General features: G+C 39.5%; 1 protein-coding gene across 1 annotated transcript; it reads left to right on the top strand.

Moving 5' to 3' along the window:
• The first annotated feature begins 5,779 nt into the window (after nt 1-5,779).
• Nucleotides 5,780-17,914, top strand: c1qtnf4 (C1q and TNF related 4). The gene is made up of 2 exons (NM_001017702.2): nt 5,780-5,974; nt 14,750-17,914. The coding sequence occupies exon 2, from the start codon at nt 14,755-14,757 to the stop codon at nt 15,898-15,900; it is 1,146 nt and encodes a 381-aa protein (NP_001017702.2). The 5' UTR covers nt 5,780-5,974; nt 14,750-14,754; the 3' UTR covers nt 15,901-17,914.
• The last annotated feature ends 1,535 nt before the right edge of the window (nt 17,915-19,449 follow it).

Here is a 19,449-nt window from a genome sequence, read left to right as displayed (position 1 = left end):
CTTCCAAACACATGTACAACTAGCCCAAAAGGTTGATTGCACAACAAATAAGTCATAAATAGAATACTAAAAGAAGTAGAAAATAATAATTCAGTGTTTACCTGCTCTTTTGTCTATGAAGGTATTGTTGTCTCTTTGCTCAGCTCACCTCTTCATGTCTTCAAATGTCAGGGGTTCATTCACGTTACACTGACAGTCACATATAATCTTAATCAATGCACAGTCTAAGCCGATAGGAGCCATGATCGTTCGTTCATCACGTGACAGAATGACTCAAATCCGAGGAGTCGAGAGGTGAGCGGTTCAATTATTTTCCGGCTCTAAACGCGTATGATTGGCTCGTGATGAACGAGTGTGTCAAACCCGATAGAGGACTCGAGAGGTGAGCGGATCAATTCTTTTTCCGGCTCTAAACGCATATGATTGGCTTCTGCCAATGTGATGAAGACTTGGAATCAATGATACTACCTGCACAAATGTGCGCACGCGTGGATGAACAAATCACTCCCTGAGAGGACTCGTAGTTCCCGAGTCATATTAAAGATTCGTTCAAAATTAACGAATCGTTCATGAACGACCCATCACTATTCGTCTGCAACATCTAAATCTCCCTTAGTTTGGGAAAGGGAAACTTAGAGCTTGGCTTTGGTTTGTGCTCTGCGGTTGTAGGTATTGCAAGCAAAATATGTTTATGATTACCAATTTAATTAACTATTTTAGTTTCTGTATTACAAAATGTGGGCATATCTGTTTGTTTAAAGGGAGTGTCAAATCTACAAATGAACACCCTTTTCTGTACCACTTCTGTTTGTATTAGGCCAATGTATAATGACACATTAATTAAGCAAAAATGATTCATCAGTGCAGTTTACATTAGGACAATATTGTCAGTGTAGCTCACAGATCAATTCGGAAGGGGAAATAATAAAGGGGAATGATTCTAGTTTGACAGTTAGAATGATATCGCTGTATAAACACCTGCTCCAGCGAATGGGTTCAATTAAGAGCTCAGACTGGCCAGCCTCGATGGCTGAGGAGCTTTAAAGTGGCTGCGACTGAAGTTCAGAAAAGAGTCTTTCATCATAATAGCATTTCAGTTTAGTCTTCACGGCCGAGTCTGCTTGAGGACGGGTTTGAGCCACCTGTTTTCTTCAGATGCTCATTTCAAGCAGCACTGAGTCACAGGAGGAGTGGGAACGAGAGCGAGAGCTCATCTTACCACATGACCCATGTGAAAGTCATAGAAATCCTCCAGACTGCGGCGGCCTTTTGCACTTTAAAAGCGAGCGATTCAATTTCACATCCGAATGAACACCTTCAAATCAATTACGCAAGAAGACCCTACTGTATAATAACTAAATATAGCTATTATCGTCCCAAATGCTCATTTTCCAGAGTAGATACAAGCAATCATCCTAGCAAACAATGAGAGAGGAGCAGAATGAGTGTTATGGAAACAGATTAATCTGTTCAGTGCCAGAACGATCAGGATGGGGAGGATGGGGGGGGCACTGCTGCAAACAGGAACATAGACCCAGTCCATATGGTGCCTGCAGAGAGAGAGAGTGAAAGAGAAAGACACAGAAACAGACACAGAGGGCAAAACAAGCCATTTGTGTTCAAATTCAAATCATCAAAATAAATGCTATTGCTTCACAGTATAGTAGAAAGTTAAATACCTAAGTTGTATTACTCTTGGTTATACTTGATTCTGTTCAACTGAGAATCCCCAAAGAGTTTTCATTCCTTTTCCAGTAAATGCACAGATCAAGTGGTTCCAGACAGGTCTTCTTTTTCTTTATAACTTTATTTTAAGGCTTAATATATATGGTTTTATACCAGGGCTTGATGCTCACTTTTTTAAGAAGGAGCACATCTGCTACTAAGTTGAAAAATTTAGGAGCACATCAAAGAATTTTAGGAGCACCGTGAAAATGTATAATATAAATAATGTTTATTATTTATTAAAAACAATAAGTACACTAGGCTTTACTGTTGAATCAGCTGTCTCTTTAAATAATGTTTAATAGTTATTCAGAATTTAAGCTTCATGAAGTTTAGCTAGCGTCCATAGCAGGACTGGGATCAAATTACTATGAAGGCCTTTATAAACTGATTTTTAGCTGTGGATATGCTTAGTCAGCTTGTTAAATTTTTAATCCAGTTTTGAGCTGAAATATTATAAGAATATATATATTGTACATATTATCTTTAAGATGTCAAATTGTAATACATGAATGAAAAATTATTAACTTTTTTGTGTGGTCAATTGGAGTAAACATGTTGATGGCAACAATAGTGACCGGTATATATATATGGTTTGCTTATGAGTTATAGATTTGTCAAATAAGTCAGGAAATTGACCCCAATTAGACAAAATATTTCTTATGGAGCAATTCCTTAAAAATCGAAGTCTCTCGATCTGAATAACAGATATCATGTTCGAAATCCAGTTCTGGAATGAGGGGGATTAAGGTGATTTCCAATTGTTAAGCACTAGTCTTTTAGCTACAATCAAGCCTTGCGTTTGTAACCAGGGATGTGACACTGACAACAGGGGTGCGGATCCAAATGTAGGTTTATTGAGATAGAGATGGTCAGGCAAGCAATGATCAACACAGGAGCAAACAGAGGGCAAGGGCAATCCGGAGTCGTGGTCAAAATAACATGCAGATAGTCACAAGGCAGGCAGCGGACAACTTAAACAAGGCAAGGCGAGGGTCAAAAACACAGCAAAGCAAGACAAAGATAACACGTTATGTCTAACAGATAACAAGACTCAGCAACAGCTGAGTGCAGTGATCAGTCCAAAAGCAGCTTCAGCTGTGAGTGTCTAATCAATGGTGACTTGGAGTAGGTGAGTGTGTGTGTTGCATGACTAGGATCTGTAGTACAAAAACCCGCAGATTTGTAGTCCTATGTGATCTGTGTGTATCCCAACGATCTATGGTGCTTTAGATTGCTGATGAACGTGACAGCTTTAAATACTTTTGTATTGTTTGAGGTTGAAAAGGTGTATTTTGTGAGAGACCAAGCAAGTTCAGCATCTGGTGGAAAAGGTCAGTCAAATATTTTTGTCCAAAATCTATTCAGTAAGGGACAGAGCCTAAAGGCGTGAGCAACCATGCCCTCTGCTATCTTGCATCTGTTGCACATTGGTGAGACAGAAGGAAAGAATTAATGTAGCTTGGCAGACAGGTCTTCTTGACTTCGTTAGAGATCAATGCATATTGCCAAATTATCTCAATCCTAAAAAACACTGATCATTTAAAGTATTATATTAAACATCTGTATAAATTCACAAAATATTACCATTTTTGCTCACTGTAACTGTATTTATTTGGATAAAAGAAAAACGTTTTACACTTTTTATAAAATAAATCAATTTAAAAAAATCAATAAATCAAAAGAAATTTTTGTTAATCAAAAAATAACAATAATCAAAATTTAACAGGTAAATCATTTCACAACACACATCATGTTTTTCATGCCTGATCCTCTCTCATCTTCCTCTGTCGTTGCACCTCCTTTTATCCTTCTGGAGCTTCTCCGTGGGATATAAGACCGGTGTGGTGCACAGCCTGACACTCATTATCACCCGCACCACCAGCCTCACTCCGTTCCCATAGCTCTCGAATCAATCCTCACAATTTATGTTTTATTTTTTATGGTGCGCAGGTTCTCTTGGTCTCTCTCTTTGTCACACAAAGGCAGAAACAAACACAGTAATGATCAATGACTCAATTTTACAAGCTAATGTTCTGAAATTAGAAACAGAGATCAGGGAAGCATGGTGGCGCAATTGCCTCACAGCAAGAAGGTAGCTGGTTCGAGCTCTGGCTGGGTCAGTTGGCATTTCTGTGTGGAGTTCGCATGGGTTTCCTCTGGGTGCTGTGGTTTCCCCCACAAGTCCAAAGACATGCTGTACTGGTGAATTGGGTAAGCTAAATTGTCCGTAGTGTATGGGTGTGTATGGATGTTTCCCAGTGATGGGTTGCTGTTGGAAGGGCATCCGCTGCATAAAACATGTTTGCTGGATAAGTTGGTGGTTCATTCGTCTGTAGTGACCCCAGATTAATAAAGGGATTAAGATGGAAAAAAGAAGGAATGGATGAATAAAGAAATCAATGAAATCTGGACTAATAGAACAATAACCATTCATTCACACACTAAGGGAATAAGCCAAAGGAAAGTGGATGAATGATGCCTCATTCACACTAGCAGCAACTTTGTAGTTGCCTGATGCTCTGTGTGGCGACCTGCTGCAAACGCAGGTCTGTGTAGCTCTACGGGTGTCGCTTTAATAAAGTCAAAACTTGAAGAATTCTCTACTTTGTCGCATCGATAGATATGCCCACCTAGTCACCAGCGGTCGCTGTCGCTTGCATAGACAGAGGTCGTTGGAAGTAGCTCACTCTCCATTGAAATTAATGGTCGCTTTGCCGCTGTGAGTCGCTCGAAGTGTAAATGAGGCGACCAGGTGGGCGTGTCTAGCGATGCAACAAATTGAGAGTCCTTCAACTTTATGCAAATGAAGAGCTACTTTCTTGACTGACAGCCAATAGGAGCAGCAGTAGAGCTCATGGGATTCTCTCTCAGCCCGCTCAGAGGCCAGTTGTTTTCTCAGTGCTGTAGACCCACACAGCCCTGCGTTTGCAGCACGTCGCCACCCTCAGGCAGCTACAGATTCGCTGCTAGTGTGAATGAGGCATCATTCATCCAGTTTCCTTTAGCTTATTCCCTTAGTGAAATGAACCGCCAAATATTCCAGCATAGGTTTTACACTGATGATGCCCCTCCAGCTGCAACCCAGTACTGGGAAACATCCATACACACTCATTCACACACTCTCATACACTACTGCCAATGTAGTGTACCTAATTCACCTGTAGCACATGTCTTTGAACTTGAAACCAAGACAAACACTGGGAGAACATGCAAACTCCACACAGAAATGCCAACTGGCGTAGCCGGGACTCAAACCAGTGACCTTCTTGCTTTGAGGCAAAAGTGCTAATCACCGAACGACCGTGTTGCCCGGAATAATGACCACTGGATGGTTCAATCATTAGTAAAACGATGCACCAATAAGGTGGTGAGGCAGCTAGGACTTACAAATTTAATCTAATAATTCAATATCCTATCTTTTTTTTTTCTTGCCTAGTGTTAAATTAAACATTTAGTAACACAAAATTAACTGACGCATATGTAGATTTTAATATTATGTAATACTCTTGAACTTTAACCAATAATCAACAGGCACACTTAAATAAAATAATAAAATAAAATAATAAAGGAAACAAATATTTATAAACACTAAATCAAAAGGCTTTCTTATTGTTAATGCGTTAACCAACAAGACCTAAGAAATGCATCTGTGTAAAATGTCTCTCCTGTGGGACTCTAAGGTAATGACTATGATTATGTGCAGAGGTGTGAAATTACCACAATTGTTGTGGCAAAACCAAAGCCTGCGTCTATTACTGTGCCATTGCCATTGGATCTTGTGATAAACACACTGGCATATGTGGGACTACTGAAACCAGCTGTGCTCATATTGACAAAGCGCATGCATGTTGACGTAATAAGATCATAAGAGATCATGCATCATGTTTTTCTCTCTCTTAAACAGATAAACACACAGGCAAAACCCCCCGGAGTCTCCCTATTGATAGACCTTGTAGAACGGCTGTTCATTCGTCTGCTCCAGAGCCCCCCAATCAGCTTGCAGCACCCCGATTGCTCTTAAATCCTCCAATGACTGTATTGGAGAGTGTGTGTGTGTGAGTGTGCGCGCTTGAATGTGTGGGTGTGTGCTGCACCAGACATCAGCAGCAGGTTGAGAGCTGACACACAGAGGAAGCAAGAGAGAAGAAAAGAATAAAGGGCGAGAAAGAAAAAGAGAAAGAGGCACTCCTCCATTCAGACCTCTGAGAGAACTTCAAGAGCGCTTCCTGCAGATCTAAACACACAGGTAAGAAGAACAGCACGAGGACCAGCTTTCTTTATCTCTTTCTGTCTTGTGATGCAGTGGCGATCCAGCCCAGTGCTTTGTATTCGTCTTTTATCTGATCGGCGTAAACACTCTCAGAGGTGCAAACTTGCCTGATCGCTCTTGTACCTCTCTGTGCCGTAATGCCACCGCTCACATTTTTCCGCTGGTATGAGATAATGGGAATTGATCTACTTCTGTGATGATGCTCTCCGGTTCTCTCTGATGCTGACGTTGCGATTGCTGAACGCAGCAGAGAGCAGAACTGCAACCGAGGTAAACCTCTCTGGCTGAATGCTTTGAAAACAGCACACGTGGGGTTGATAGCGACAAAGCCAGGTCGTACGCTTTCTTCACTCATATCTACATCACCTCGGGACAGCGTGAGCAAGGGAGAGACAGAGAGAGGCTCTTTGTGCTGATAGTGATCTGATACGGATCTGCACTGCCAGGGAGATTTCCCCGAAGACTCTAAAAGCCCATTCAGCTTGCGCATATGTGTGCGTGCCGAATCAGAAGCTGCCTGCTGTCCGGTCAAAGTGAATATTTACGCAGATAAACTCATTAAAATTGTATGGAATGACTAGATGGCTTCCTAATAAAACGGTTTATCTATTTATAGATCTTGGCATGTAGGTTAAGATAGCGGATGGAGTATTGCACATTTCCATGGCACGGTTCAGACACTGAGTGTATGCGCTTGCATTCACAGCATCAGTCAAATCTGTGCAGGGATCATTGTAAATGAAACGCTAATTATGCTTAAATCATAACCACAACATGTTTAATTGGATGCACACATCCCTGATGTTACTGTGTTTACATTATTATCTGATGTAAACAGCATAATTACTGTAAATAATTGTTTACCATTTTAAATGCAGTATTTTTTTTGCTTGTTGCATTGAGATGCAGCGAGACGTGTTATTATGTACGTGTATTTTAACAATACCTCGTGCATGACGCATTTTGCCGTAGTCTGACAGAAGAGGTGTTGTTTTGTTTTTATTGGCAGCAGGTTGTTGGTACGCTGGGTCATTACCCATGTCACAGATGACAGATTTACGCACACACACACACACAGATACACAGACAAATAGGGCAGCAGGAGAGCAGCGCCGTTACACAACTTTATTTAATTCATCTGCTGCAGATTACACAATGAAATACTCAAGCATGAAAAATATTCAAATTGATACTAGTTCAATTTACAACCACTTAGTAGTCTAATGGAATGCTGTAAGTGCGGGGAATGACTGATTACGTCTATCGCTGGGAGTTTCAGGAGACGCCAGCTGTCGGGTTCAAGCCCTCATTACGCACACAGAGTTGTGACTGTCATCGTCACAATATTTAAACAGCTCCTCACTTGTTTTTCATCTGTCTTCTGTTGTGCTTCTTCTTTTGACACTTAAAACCGTATCCTTTTCTTCCCTCATCTCCAGTACCTCTATCCTACCCTTTGTCTGTGAGTTTCGAGTGCGCTGTCAGAATAGAGGGTGTGTGTGTTCGGATTTGGCTGAATGGTTCAGTGAAAGTGGCAGTATCAGAGCGTGGTACCAAAGGCTGTTAGGGAAAGTGAGAGAGAGAGAGAGAGATAACTGGGCCCTGGAGCACACGCTCACAAGCTCTGCGCTCTTTACCGTCTGCCGATACTCCACAGATTCTCATTAAACACCACAGTCATGTCAAACACGCTGGCCCTCACACGCTGAGTGGAGTTTCACTAGCAAACTGAGGCCGAGTGTGTCCATTCCCGTTTACCTGCAATCCCATTTTTGCTTCTTGCTCTTGTTGATGGATGCTAGTGTTTCCTGTGATATTATACTCACCATTATCAGTAATGCATCTGCTCTGTCAGCAGAAGCTTTATGAGTTCTGTTGGCCGCATAGTGTCTGTCCGTGGTAGGTCTGTAGCAGTAATCTATATGTTGATGCAATACATCGCCCTGACATTCATTTTCCTTCGGCTTACCCTATTTATCAGGGGTTGCCACAGTGGAATGAACCACCAACTATTCTGGGATATGTTTTACATAGCAGATGCCCTATCAGCTGCAACCCAGTACTGGGAAACAACTGTACACTCTTGCATTCACGCACACTCATACACTATGGCCAGTTAAGTTCATTCTGTCCACTTATAGTGCATGTCTTTGGACTGTGGGGGAAACTGGAGCACATGGAGGAAACCCACACAAACATGGGGACAACTTGCAAACTCCTCAAAGAAATGCCAATTAGCAGTGATCGGGACTCAAACCAGCGACCTTCTTGCTTTGAGGCGACAGGGCTAACCACTGCGCCACCATGCTGCCGCATCGCCAATCATGTTTAGAATTAAATGAATGCCACTAAAGTCTTAGTAGTCTCTGATCTCTGATGGTGATGTCAGTGAGCTCAGTTAACTCTTTTACATTCAACGATTACTTACAGGTGTAGAAATGGTGAATTTTCACAATTTCATGAAAACTACTGACGTGTGGATGAAAATTGTCCAAATTACTTCCATTTCCATAAATGTGACAGTTCAAAATTTCACACATTCACCAATAACGTAAAAACGATTTACATTCTACAATTTTATTATTTTTTATATCATATTACAGAATCTAAATAAATAAATAAATCTGTGCATTATAATGCTGTTGTATAATCACTATTCAGTGACTTAAAATGACAATATCACTTACAGGTATCGAAAAAGAAGTTCTGTTACAATATATTACACTACAAGAAATATTTGTTGTGAGAGGTCTAGTCTGTGGAGAAATGTCTTTTGGTGCCTCTGCGTGTATTTACAAACTAGTGCTATAACTAAAGTCTCTGTGATGAAAATGAGGTGTTCATGTCACTTGTATCTTAAAGATTGCATGAAGTGGAAATAGGGGTTTTCTCTATTGGGATGAACATGGGTGAAAATCAAGAAACAATAAAGAGTAAGAAACAATGTATGTGTGTCTTGGTGTGGAACTGATTGGATGACTGGATCATTGCTGTTTACTAATTGCTGCTATTTAGTGTGAGTGACAGATTGCAGGAGGGGACCTATTATTGTCCAGTATAATATGTCGTAGAGGAAGATGAATTTAATTAAAATAGTACTGTGAATCTACAAATTGTTTATAGTATAATACAGTTCTTTCTAATTGTATTATCATGAAAAGTCAAAGAAGCTTGAATATACACTCACCGGCCACTTTATAAGGTACACCTTACTAGTACCGGTTTGGACCTTTTTTTTCTTGTCTTCAGAACTGCTTTAATCCTATGCTTCGTTCCCGTACATAAATTCAACAAGGTACAGGAAATATTTCTCAGAGGTTTTGGTTCATATTGACTTGATAGCATCGCGCAGTCACTGCAGATTTGTCGACTGAACATGCATGCTGCAAATCTCCCACTTCACTACATCCCAAAGGTGCTCTATTGAATTGAGAACTTGTGAATGTGGAGGCCATTTGAGTACAGTGTACTAATTTTCATGTTCAATACACCAGTCTGAAATGATTTAAGACAAGGCATGTTATGCTGCTGAAAGTAGCCATCAGAAGATGGGTACACTGTGATCATAAAGGGATGGAAATGGTCAGCAACAATACTCGGGTAGGCTGTGGCATTGACATGATGCTCAACTGGTACTAATGGGCCCAAAGTGTGCCAAGAAAATATCCCCCACAACATTACACCACAAACCACCAGCCTGAACTGTTGATACAAAGCAGGATGGATCTATGCTTTCATGTTGTTAACACTAAATTCTGACCCTGCCATATGAATTTTGCAGCAGGAATCGAGACTCATCAGACCAGGCAACGTTTTTCCAATCTTCTATTGTCCAATTTTGGTACATTTGCTGTGCAAATTGTAGCCTCAATTTCCTGTTCTTAGTTGACAGGATTGACACCCAGTGTGGTCTTCTGCTGCTGTAGCCCATCTGCCTCAAGGTTGGACGTGTTGTGTGTTCAGAGATGTTTTTCTGCACACCTCGATTGTAACGAGTGGTTATTTGAGTTAATGTTGTCTTTCTGTCAGCTTGACATAGTCTGGCCATTCTCCTCAACCTCTGGCATCCACAAGGCAATTGTACCCACAGAACTGCTACTCACTAGATATTTTATCTTTTCCGAACTATTCTTTGGAAACCCTAGAGATGTTGTGCGTGAAAATCTCAGTAGATCAGCAGTTTCTGAAATACTCAGACCAGCCCATCTGGCACAAACAACCATGCTACATTCGAAGTCACTTAAATCACCTTTCTTCTTCATTCTGATGCTCAGTTTAAACTGCAGCAAATCATCTTGTCCATGTCTACATGCTTAAATGCATTGAGTTGCTGCCATGTTTTCAGTTGATTAGAAATTTGCATTAACAAGCAGTTGGACAGGTGTACCTAATAAAGTGGCCGGTGAGTGTACACATAAAAGTGCAATTCAGAGAACTATAAATGCATCTTGTTGTTTCCGGCATGCAAGGTTACTTTAACTATTTATGCCAGCATTGACTTTTGGCAACCAGACAAATACTGAATATTAATATTTAATATTAATAAATATTTGGTCAAATCTTTCCATGCAGTGTGTATTCAGACCAGTGCATTAAACATATTAGACAGTCTGATTGAAAATGAAAATAAATCACTCTCTTGACAAAAGGTGGTGTGTTTAGAAAAGCAAAAGTCTCCTGATACACATAACGTTCTTCTGCTGTCCACCTTGTCTTAACCTGAAACTTACCCCTAATATGCTTTTTTCTGTCGTTTACATTCTGATTATGTGATCCCATAATGTAACTTTAAACTTATTTACATTTATATTTAAAACACACATATAAGCATATCTCACCTGTCAAAGTGTAATGAGTGGGTGGATGAGATGAAACAGCCTGAGGTTAACTACACGGTAAACAGATGGGCACTCATGTCCTACATGCAGCTCCCAATTGGGGAGACATTTAGAAGGTTTGTGCTCAAAATAATTAGAGCATATATATAACTTCTTTTCACTTTAGTGCTGCAATCAATGCATGTTTTCTCTTGTTGGTTTTAGGTAGGGCTGCATGATAAGGAAAATCTGATATTGCAATATTTAGCTTTTCTGCCATATATATATATTGCGATACAATAACAGATGGCTTGTATTTCTCTGTTTGGAAACAATTCATAATTTTACATTGATTGGAATGATTTTGTATGGGAGTGCATCTGCATAATAGATAACAAACAAATTACAAGCATAAATTAATACAGCAGAGCAAAGACACAAATGGAATAAACAGTACTTTGTGGTTCTCTGTGGAGTTTACCAGTATTCAGGTGAACAAAAATCGATTAATCAAATGTTAAATAACAGCACATATGTCTTTATAGTATAAAAAGTTAAATCAAATGCTCTCACATGACTGAAAAACAAATCCAAGTTAAAAACTACCACTTTTTTATTATTATTATTAACTCTGCATTGATCCCATATATCTCCTGTATTCTAAATTGTGGATCCTGGACAACTATAATCCTAACTCAACATTGGACATCCTGCAATGTGACTATTGTAGATACGTACAGTTTAAGTCAGAATTATTTGCCCCCCTGCATTATTTGCCCAATTTTATTATTTCCCCTAATTTTTGTTTAACTGAGAGAAGTATTTTTAACACATTTCTAAACAATAGTTTCTCATTTATAATATCTGAATTATTTTATCTTTGCCATGATGACAGTAAATAATATTTGACCAGATATTTTTCAAGACACTTCTATACAGCTTAAAGTGACATTTAAAGGCAGGTTAGGGTAATTAGGCAAGTTATTGTATAATGATGGTATGTTCTGTAGACTATAGGAAAAAAAATTTATAGCTTAAAGGGGCTAATAATTTTGACCTTTAAATGATGTTTAAAAAAATAATAACTGATTTTATTCTTGCCAAAATAAAACAAATAAGACTTTGTTTAGGAGAAAAAATCTTATCAGAAATACTGTGAAAATGTCCTTGCTCTGTTAAACATCATTTGGAAATATTTAAAAGCAGAAAAAAATTCAAAGGGGGGCTAATAATTCTGATTTTAACTGTATATTACGATATCGAAATATTGTGCACCTCTAGTTTTTGGTATAGCATGTAAAACATACCTTTTTATAACAGAGTTTATACAGCAATAAAAAGGACATTAGTCCATCGTGGCAGCACACATTCGTTACTATGGAAAAGAGGTTATGCTACTGTAGAACGTTATAGGCAATGGCATTAAAACCATCAGAAGAAAGACTTAATTCACCACTGGTGCCTTCACTAACATTTTTTTTTTTGTCTTTTGTTTGTATCTTTGGTAAACAACTTTTGCTAAACAAAACAGCTGCAAAAAAATGACCGTCTTTTCATTTGTGCACGTGTAAATACATTGTAAAGTTATGGTTTTAAACTTAAATTCTCCCTATTATGAACCCCACAGGAAGATCTCAGGTGGAAATCAGTGGTCTTCTGGGGTTTGACGTCATCTCTTCAGTACTCCCTGTCCCCGTCTGCTGCCCTAGTCATAGTTTTATGTAACAGCAGCATGTATGGGAACATGACCATAAGCACAAAATTAATTTTCTTCAAGTTGCAATGGATCAGAAATTACAACTTTTCTCTGGGGGAGAAAATCGGCTATGACAGTATGAATTTCCATGTCAGTCTAAAAAGGGTACATTAATAGATCTTCGTTCAAATTAAAATATTTGTCTTGGTGTGAAAATTCCCTAAGAGAGCCATTTTGAATGAGATGCAAAATATTAAAAGCTAATTAACATGAGAGTGAAGAGAGAACAGAAGATTTCACTGCATGGCCATTAGCATCATCAGAGAAGTGGGTTATATTTGCATAGAGGACAGTGATCAATCAAATCCATTCATTTTGTGGAGAGTAGGCAGTCATTTAAGTGCAACAGGAATGAAGATACAAGACTAAGTGTTAATTAATGCGCAAGCAGTTGATCTGCATAGGTCATTTTAGATTTCGAATCAATTTTAGACACATTTTAACAAAGCCTATAGCCAGCTAAGGTGTTTCAATTCATTAAAAATCACTTGTAGGGATTTTTTAGACGTAGCTCTTACATGTAGACATTTTGTGTTTTTGCTTTGCTGAGCAGAAGGTTTTACTTCATGCATTCTCTGAGGAAATGGTACAGTTCAGCATTAGTTGTAGAAAAAGGTGTAGCTGGAAACACAAGAAAGGATTGACAAATATTGATGTCTCCCTCCCCTGTGTTCATGAAAGCATCTCTCGGCTAAAAATAGAGATCAAACAACTGGAGGAAAACATTATATTGTTGTCGTTACTTAAGCTGTCTGGTTAGTGGTTACATTACTTAATATTTTCTACAAAATGACTTGTTAAGGTATTATGCAATCAGCAGTAAAATTTTGCTAAACAATTGTTTAATTGCTGTTCAAATGATCAAATGTTTGTAAACTCTTAATCCAACTAGCTCCATGATTTACTCAAGCGTTTCGCATGAATATTCGTAAACTCTACAAAAACAGAGAGAGCGGGCACTCTATTTTTAGCATGGCTTAGCTCAGTGTTCCATCCAACAGAAGTCCAACTTCTCTGGTATCTCAGGAGATCTCATTAAGAGCAAAAACCTCTTTGCATTTCATTCCCTTTTTATTTTTGTCCACATATCACTGTGGCAGAGGGATGATGAGCTCCATCCATCATTAAATCCCACGGAAGCAGCCGATTTAAGGTTTCGTGTCTTCATTCATACAGGCGGCACTGTCAACAGGATAATCTGTGTATTGTGGCGTTTAAAGCCTATTAAGGAGAAAGAAATATGAAAACACAGCATTGCAGTTTACTGTGGGCGACTGTTTCAGTAAAACGCAGTAAAACAGGAACAGATGCAGTCCGGCTGTGATGCTCAATAATGAACCTCTTTGAATGTGAATTTGTTGAACTGGTTTCACAGAGGGAGAAACGCTATGAAGAATATTTAACAGCAGTGTGTATTGACAGTAGTCACCAGGTGTCCTGGTAATATCCCGTATACTCTGCTCTCCCCTCAGGCACACACTCCAGTGGTTGGTAGATGTGCGTGAGCAGGGCTGGTGATATCTGCGTCATAATATGAGGTGCTGAATGTAGCCTGCTCTCATTTGCACTTGTTTGCAAATTTATAACGATCACCATCCAACCCACTCTAGTCTCTCATACCATTTAATAGGAACCGTCCGATGAATCGCAGCAAAATGAGGTCACAGTGCAGCGGATTTTCTGATTTAAATAAAATGCTTTTTAATATTTTGTAGCCCTCTTGTATTGTTTGCTGTGATTGGAGTAGATGAGGTTGAATGATTGGTGTTGGGGTATGGGGTTGGGACCCCTTTGAATGCTGTGCAGAAAAGGTCTGAAATTTCTGTCACCTCCAGTGTTGGGCTGTGATGTGCTGATCCAGTGTGTGTCCTATTACTGCTTATCTCAGGGGAAAAGAGAGAGGGTCTGATAATACAGCTCTCATCCTGCTGTATCTACTAAAGGCACTGATCTGCTCTGTTTTGATCCCACCTCCCGCTGGCGCCTGTATGCATAATGATTGCTCTTTTTTTTTTTGAGCTGATGTTTTGGTAACGAGCAGCAGCTATCATTTGCGAGCTCAAGTGAAAGTGGAGCATTGAAATAAGACTCCGCTAAAGAGTTTTGTGTTCATGTTAACGGCTTCGGCTGACGATATTAAACAGAGCTGTTTTGTTTTTTTACTTCCTCTCTCCACAGTTACAATGCTGCCTGGTGCCAGGCCCCTGCTGCTGTGTGTGCTGAGTCATATGACTAGCGCATGGGCATTCTCCCGGATGTCGGACGCCGTGGAGCTGCGGTCTGCATTCTCGGTGGCACGTACCAGCAGCATGGAGGGAGGCCCGAAAATGGTCGTCACTTTCGACAAAGTGTACGTCAACATCGGCAGTGACTTTGATCCAAAGTCTGGCTTGTTCCGCTGCAGGATTCCAGGTGCCTACTATTTCTCCTTCACAGTGGGTAAGTTCCCCCGGCGAGACCTGTCGGTCATGCTAATGAAGAACCGCAATGAGGTTCAGGCGATCGTGTATGACGAGAACGCTGGAGAAGAGCGGAAAGTGCAGAGCCAGAGCGCCATGCTGCAGCTTGATTTTGGTGACACGGTCTGGCTTCGTCTTCATGGAGACCCTCGATACGCCATCTACAGCAACACGGGCCACTACACCACCTTCAACGGTTACCTGATCTACCCTGATGTGTATGGCTACCAAGAGCACACACACAAAGAACACGACAGTGCACACCAGCCCCCGAAAATCACTGATCACTTGCCATCTGAGCAAGAAAATACAATTACCAAAGACACTGCTGTGCGTATGAAGGAGGAGAGACGGGACGAGGAGGTAAAAGAGGAGGACAGCAGAGATGGAGAGGAGGAAGACGATGACCAAAGGTCAGCATTTTCAGTGGGCCGCACGCAAAGCATTGTAGGTGTGGATCAAGGACACCCTGAGCACCAGCCCATCATCTTTGACACAGAGTTCGTCAACATCGGCAACGACTTCAACTTGAGCTCGGGTGTTTTCAAATGCAGAGTAGCGGGGGCCTATTACTTCTCCTTCAATGCTGGCAAGCTGCCCCATAAGACCCTGTCAGTGAAGCTGATGAAGAATCATTTGGAGGTACAGACCATGATCTACGATGACAGTGACACTGAGAAGGCCCTGCAGAGCCAGAGTCTGATGTTGTCTCTGCAAGATGGAGACACTGTGTGGCTTTACAGCCACCAGAGGGATGGGTTTGGGGCTTACAGTAATCACGCCAAGTATATCACTTTCACTGGCTTCCTGGTGTATCCTGAGCTGCACCTCAGCCTTCCTCAGCCGCAGAAACAGGATAAGACACTGTAGGCCTGTCAGGGAGACAGTCTGTCTGTGGGTCTGGAAGAAGGGCAAGAGTTTGGAGGAGAATTTATGTGGAAAAATTTGGAGTTCCCTATATGTAATCTTCTATGCTCTAGAAAATCATCACTCCCTTCATTTGCTTTTTATGATTCATTATTACACAATTTCTCCTGCTCGTCCCATGTGTAAACAAAATGTCTGATTTTGGAACATTTTCATGTAAAAAAAAAAGAGAGAGAAAAAGGTGATCAAATAATCACGTTTTATATTTTACATCAAAATTTCGCAAAACCCCAAAAATGTTTCACATGTGATTGAACACTTTTACCCAGTTCATCTGCTTTACGAGGAATTATACAACCAAGAAATAACCTGAAATAACAAAGCCTCTTCTTGGCATCTTTAAAGTTGCAATGAAACAGAGAATGTGAACATTTTTTTCTCTGTTGTGATCAGTGAGATGGCTCTATGATACGATCTCGGGACTGACAGGCAGTGGGCTCTATGCACAGCTAGTGTTTTTCAGCCAATGATGAACTTCCGGGGAAAGCTTTATGTGACTATTTTCAATTTTATAAGGTTCCCCTATAATGCACCGATGTTGTAGACGAAAAATGAATATATAGATGAAAAACCGTTTAAACACAGGTGCCGTCATTAGCAGCAGGCTAGTGAAAAAAAAACCTTTGAAAATACTGGGGTAAAATTAATTTCCATATTTTAAAGACATGGCACTGAAAAACAGAATTTAATGCAGTGCTTCTTGTTTGGTCCACTTAATATCATATCAGCCAGGCAGTGATGATAGCTGTTTTTTGTTTTTAAAGAAATCAGATCTTTAACCCAGCAATTTTGTATAGGATGACAATTAACCAAAAGCATTGTGGCTGGCTAACTGAAATTAAAATAGGTGTGCATATACCCCAATGGATTGTTGTCCAGCTTTCATGATGGAATGCAAGTCAGAAATGTTTTTTGATGAAAGATTATAAGGGCACTTTTAAAATCATGTTCATGAAAAAATCTATTATGATAAAAACTGAAACATTGTGTAAGAATATTTGAATAATTAATTATTTAACAGTTCAATTAAATACAAGATCAATAGTATTCAAAAACTAAATCTAAAATAAAAGGGTCACAACTCGACTGAACAATCTGAAACTGTTAGCACTGAAGCACCTATCCTGGCAGAGGCGATTCATTTGACAGTTTTTGCTCAAAACAGTTTCTATGATCTCTCAGATTTAATGAAGTTCCTAAATGCATGCATATTTCAAATACAAAATTGTGTTGTCTTTAAAACCTTTGCACGAAAATTTTGCACGAAAGCTCAGTTTGCTTTTTTCTTTATTTTTTCTGATGTAAAGTGATGATAATAAAAGTGATGACAACATTTGCTTTCCAGTAAATCATGAGTCATGTAGTCAGTCAATTAATTTTTTTTCCTGGTTTTGGAACAGCACTACACAGTTAAACTGAGGATTGCTTCTGTAAATTCAATATGTATGGCAAAAAAGTGCCAATGCAAAAATGATTTCATTCACTGCCAAATACATTCACTGTACACCAACTGATGCTCACGATTTTTGAAAACTGTTCAACAAATATTATTTATATTTTGGAAAAAAAGAAAGTCTATTAAAGTTATCGATAAGTTTATATAACTCTTCTGGTTTGTGCTGTTGTGTCTACTGTAAATGGCCAAAAAGATTTATTTAGGTGAAGCATATTTATGAAGTGCACAATTCCAACATGTAAATACTTGTGTTTTTATTTTTTATCCATTTCTATATAAGTGAATGTTTGCATTTCTAATCCTGTGCCTGGTCTTATGTACTTTTTTCTGTATGGATTTATTCCAGTCAATAAACTTTGTGAAAGAAAGCTGAATAAGCTTTTCAATGTTTGTGCAGTATGAGCTACTTTAAGTACCGTAAAAGTGGTTTGAGTGTGAGCTGGATTCATATTGTGAAAGAATCCAGTCCCAGGAAGCAAACCAAATAAAAGCTCTGAATGTAAACTGATTGTTTTGTATTTTCTGCTTTAGTTATGATATAAAATATATAGTGTTGTCACTCCTACTCTATAAAAACGAGGTATAGCAACTCTGATGTATAGGTAAAATATGCGCAGTATGGTGGCGCAGCAATTGCCTCACAGCAAGAAGGTTGCTAGTTCGAGCTCCGGCTGGGTCAGTTGGAATTTCTGTGTGGAGATTGCATGTTCTCCCCGTGACATGCGGTTCAGGTGAATCGGATAAGCTAAATTGTCTGTAGTGTATGTGTGTATGCAGTGATGGGTTGCAGCTGGAAGGGCATCCACTGCGTAAAACATTTCCTGGATAAGTTAACGGTTCATTCCACTGTGGTGGCCCAAGATTAATAAAGGTACTAAGCTGAAAAGAAAATGATTGAATGGACCAAAAGCAACTGCTGCATGGGTTTAATTGGGTTCCACTAGCAGCCTGCAATGTTGATACAAGGCAGGATAGATCCATCACGGGATATTTTCTCTTTTTCGGACCATTCTCTCTAAATCTAGAGATGGTTATGCGTGAAAATCACAGTATATCAGCAGTTTCTGAAATACTAAGACCAGCATGTCTAGCACCAACAACCATGCCACGTTCAAAGTCACTTAAATCACCTTTTTTCCCCATACTGATGCTCAGTGTAAACTGCAGCAGATTGTCTTCACCATACATGCCTAAATGCATTGAGTTGTTGCCAAGCGATTGGCTGATTAGAAATTATTGATTAGAAGAGCTGTTGAACAGGTGTGCCTAATAAAGTGGCCAGTGAGTGTATGTTCATAAGCATGAAATTGATCTATTTAATTATCTGAAGTGATTATTTTATTAACACAAATAAACACATAATGTTTCTCTTTAAATCCAGATAAGCTTCATTGTACCACGAATGTCATTGGCTCTGTGAGGTCTCGGAACTTAAATAGCAGATCAGATTAGTTTTCAGCCATCAAGATCAAGGAGCTGCCTGGGGAAATGTAAGATGAATTTGTTTGATTGAAGTTATAAAAAGCCTAAAAGCGAAGCACAGTTTTTGAGGAAAACCACATATGGCAAGTTATTTCAACATTTAATCTAACGCACATATATAACACCTATTAGTATATGTTACTAAATGATATTGGTGATGCTACAGTATCTGAAGTGATAGGCCTACCTCTTCAAAAGACACTGTCTTTTTTTTTTTTTTTTTTGCCTTAGGGGACCACTCCATGTTTTTTGGATATTAGACAACTCCCCTAAATTAAAAGAGTTAAGTTTTAACATTTTTTAATCCGTTCAGCTGCTCTCCCTGTCTGGCAGGAGCACTTTTAGCTTAGCATTCATTCATTTTCTTTTCGGCTTAGTCCCTTTATTAATCTGGGGTCACCACAGCGGAATGAACCACCAACTTATTCAACATATGTTTTACGCAGCGAATGCCCTTCCAGCTGCTACCCATTACAGGGAAACATTAACACACACTCATTCACACACTCATACACTACGGACAATTTAGCAAACCCAATTCACCTGTTCCACGT

This window comes from Danio rerio, chromosome 7 (genome assembly GCF_052040795.2).
Source record: "Danio rerio strain M-AB ecotype USA chromosome 7, GRCz13ab, whole genome shotgun sequence".
Lineage (NCBI taxonomy): Eukaryota > Metazoa > Chordata > Actinopteri > Cypriniformes > Danionidae > Danio > Danio rerio.
Note: the sequence above shows the minus strand (reverse complement) of the source record. Positions and strands in the feature narration are given on the sequence as shown.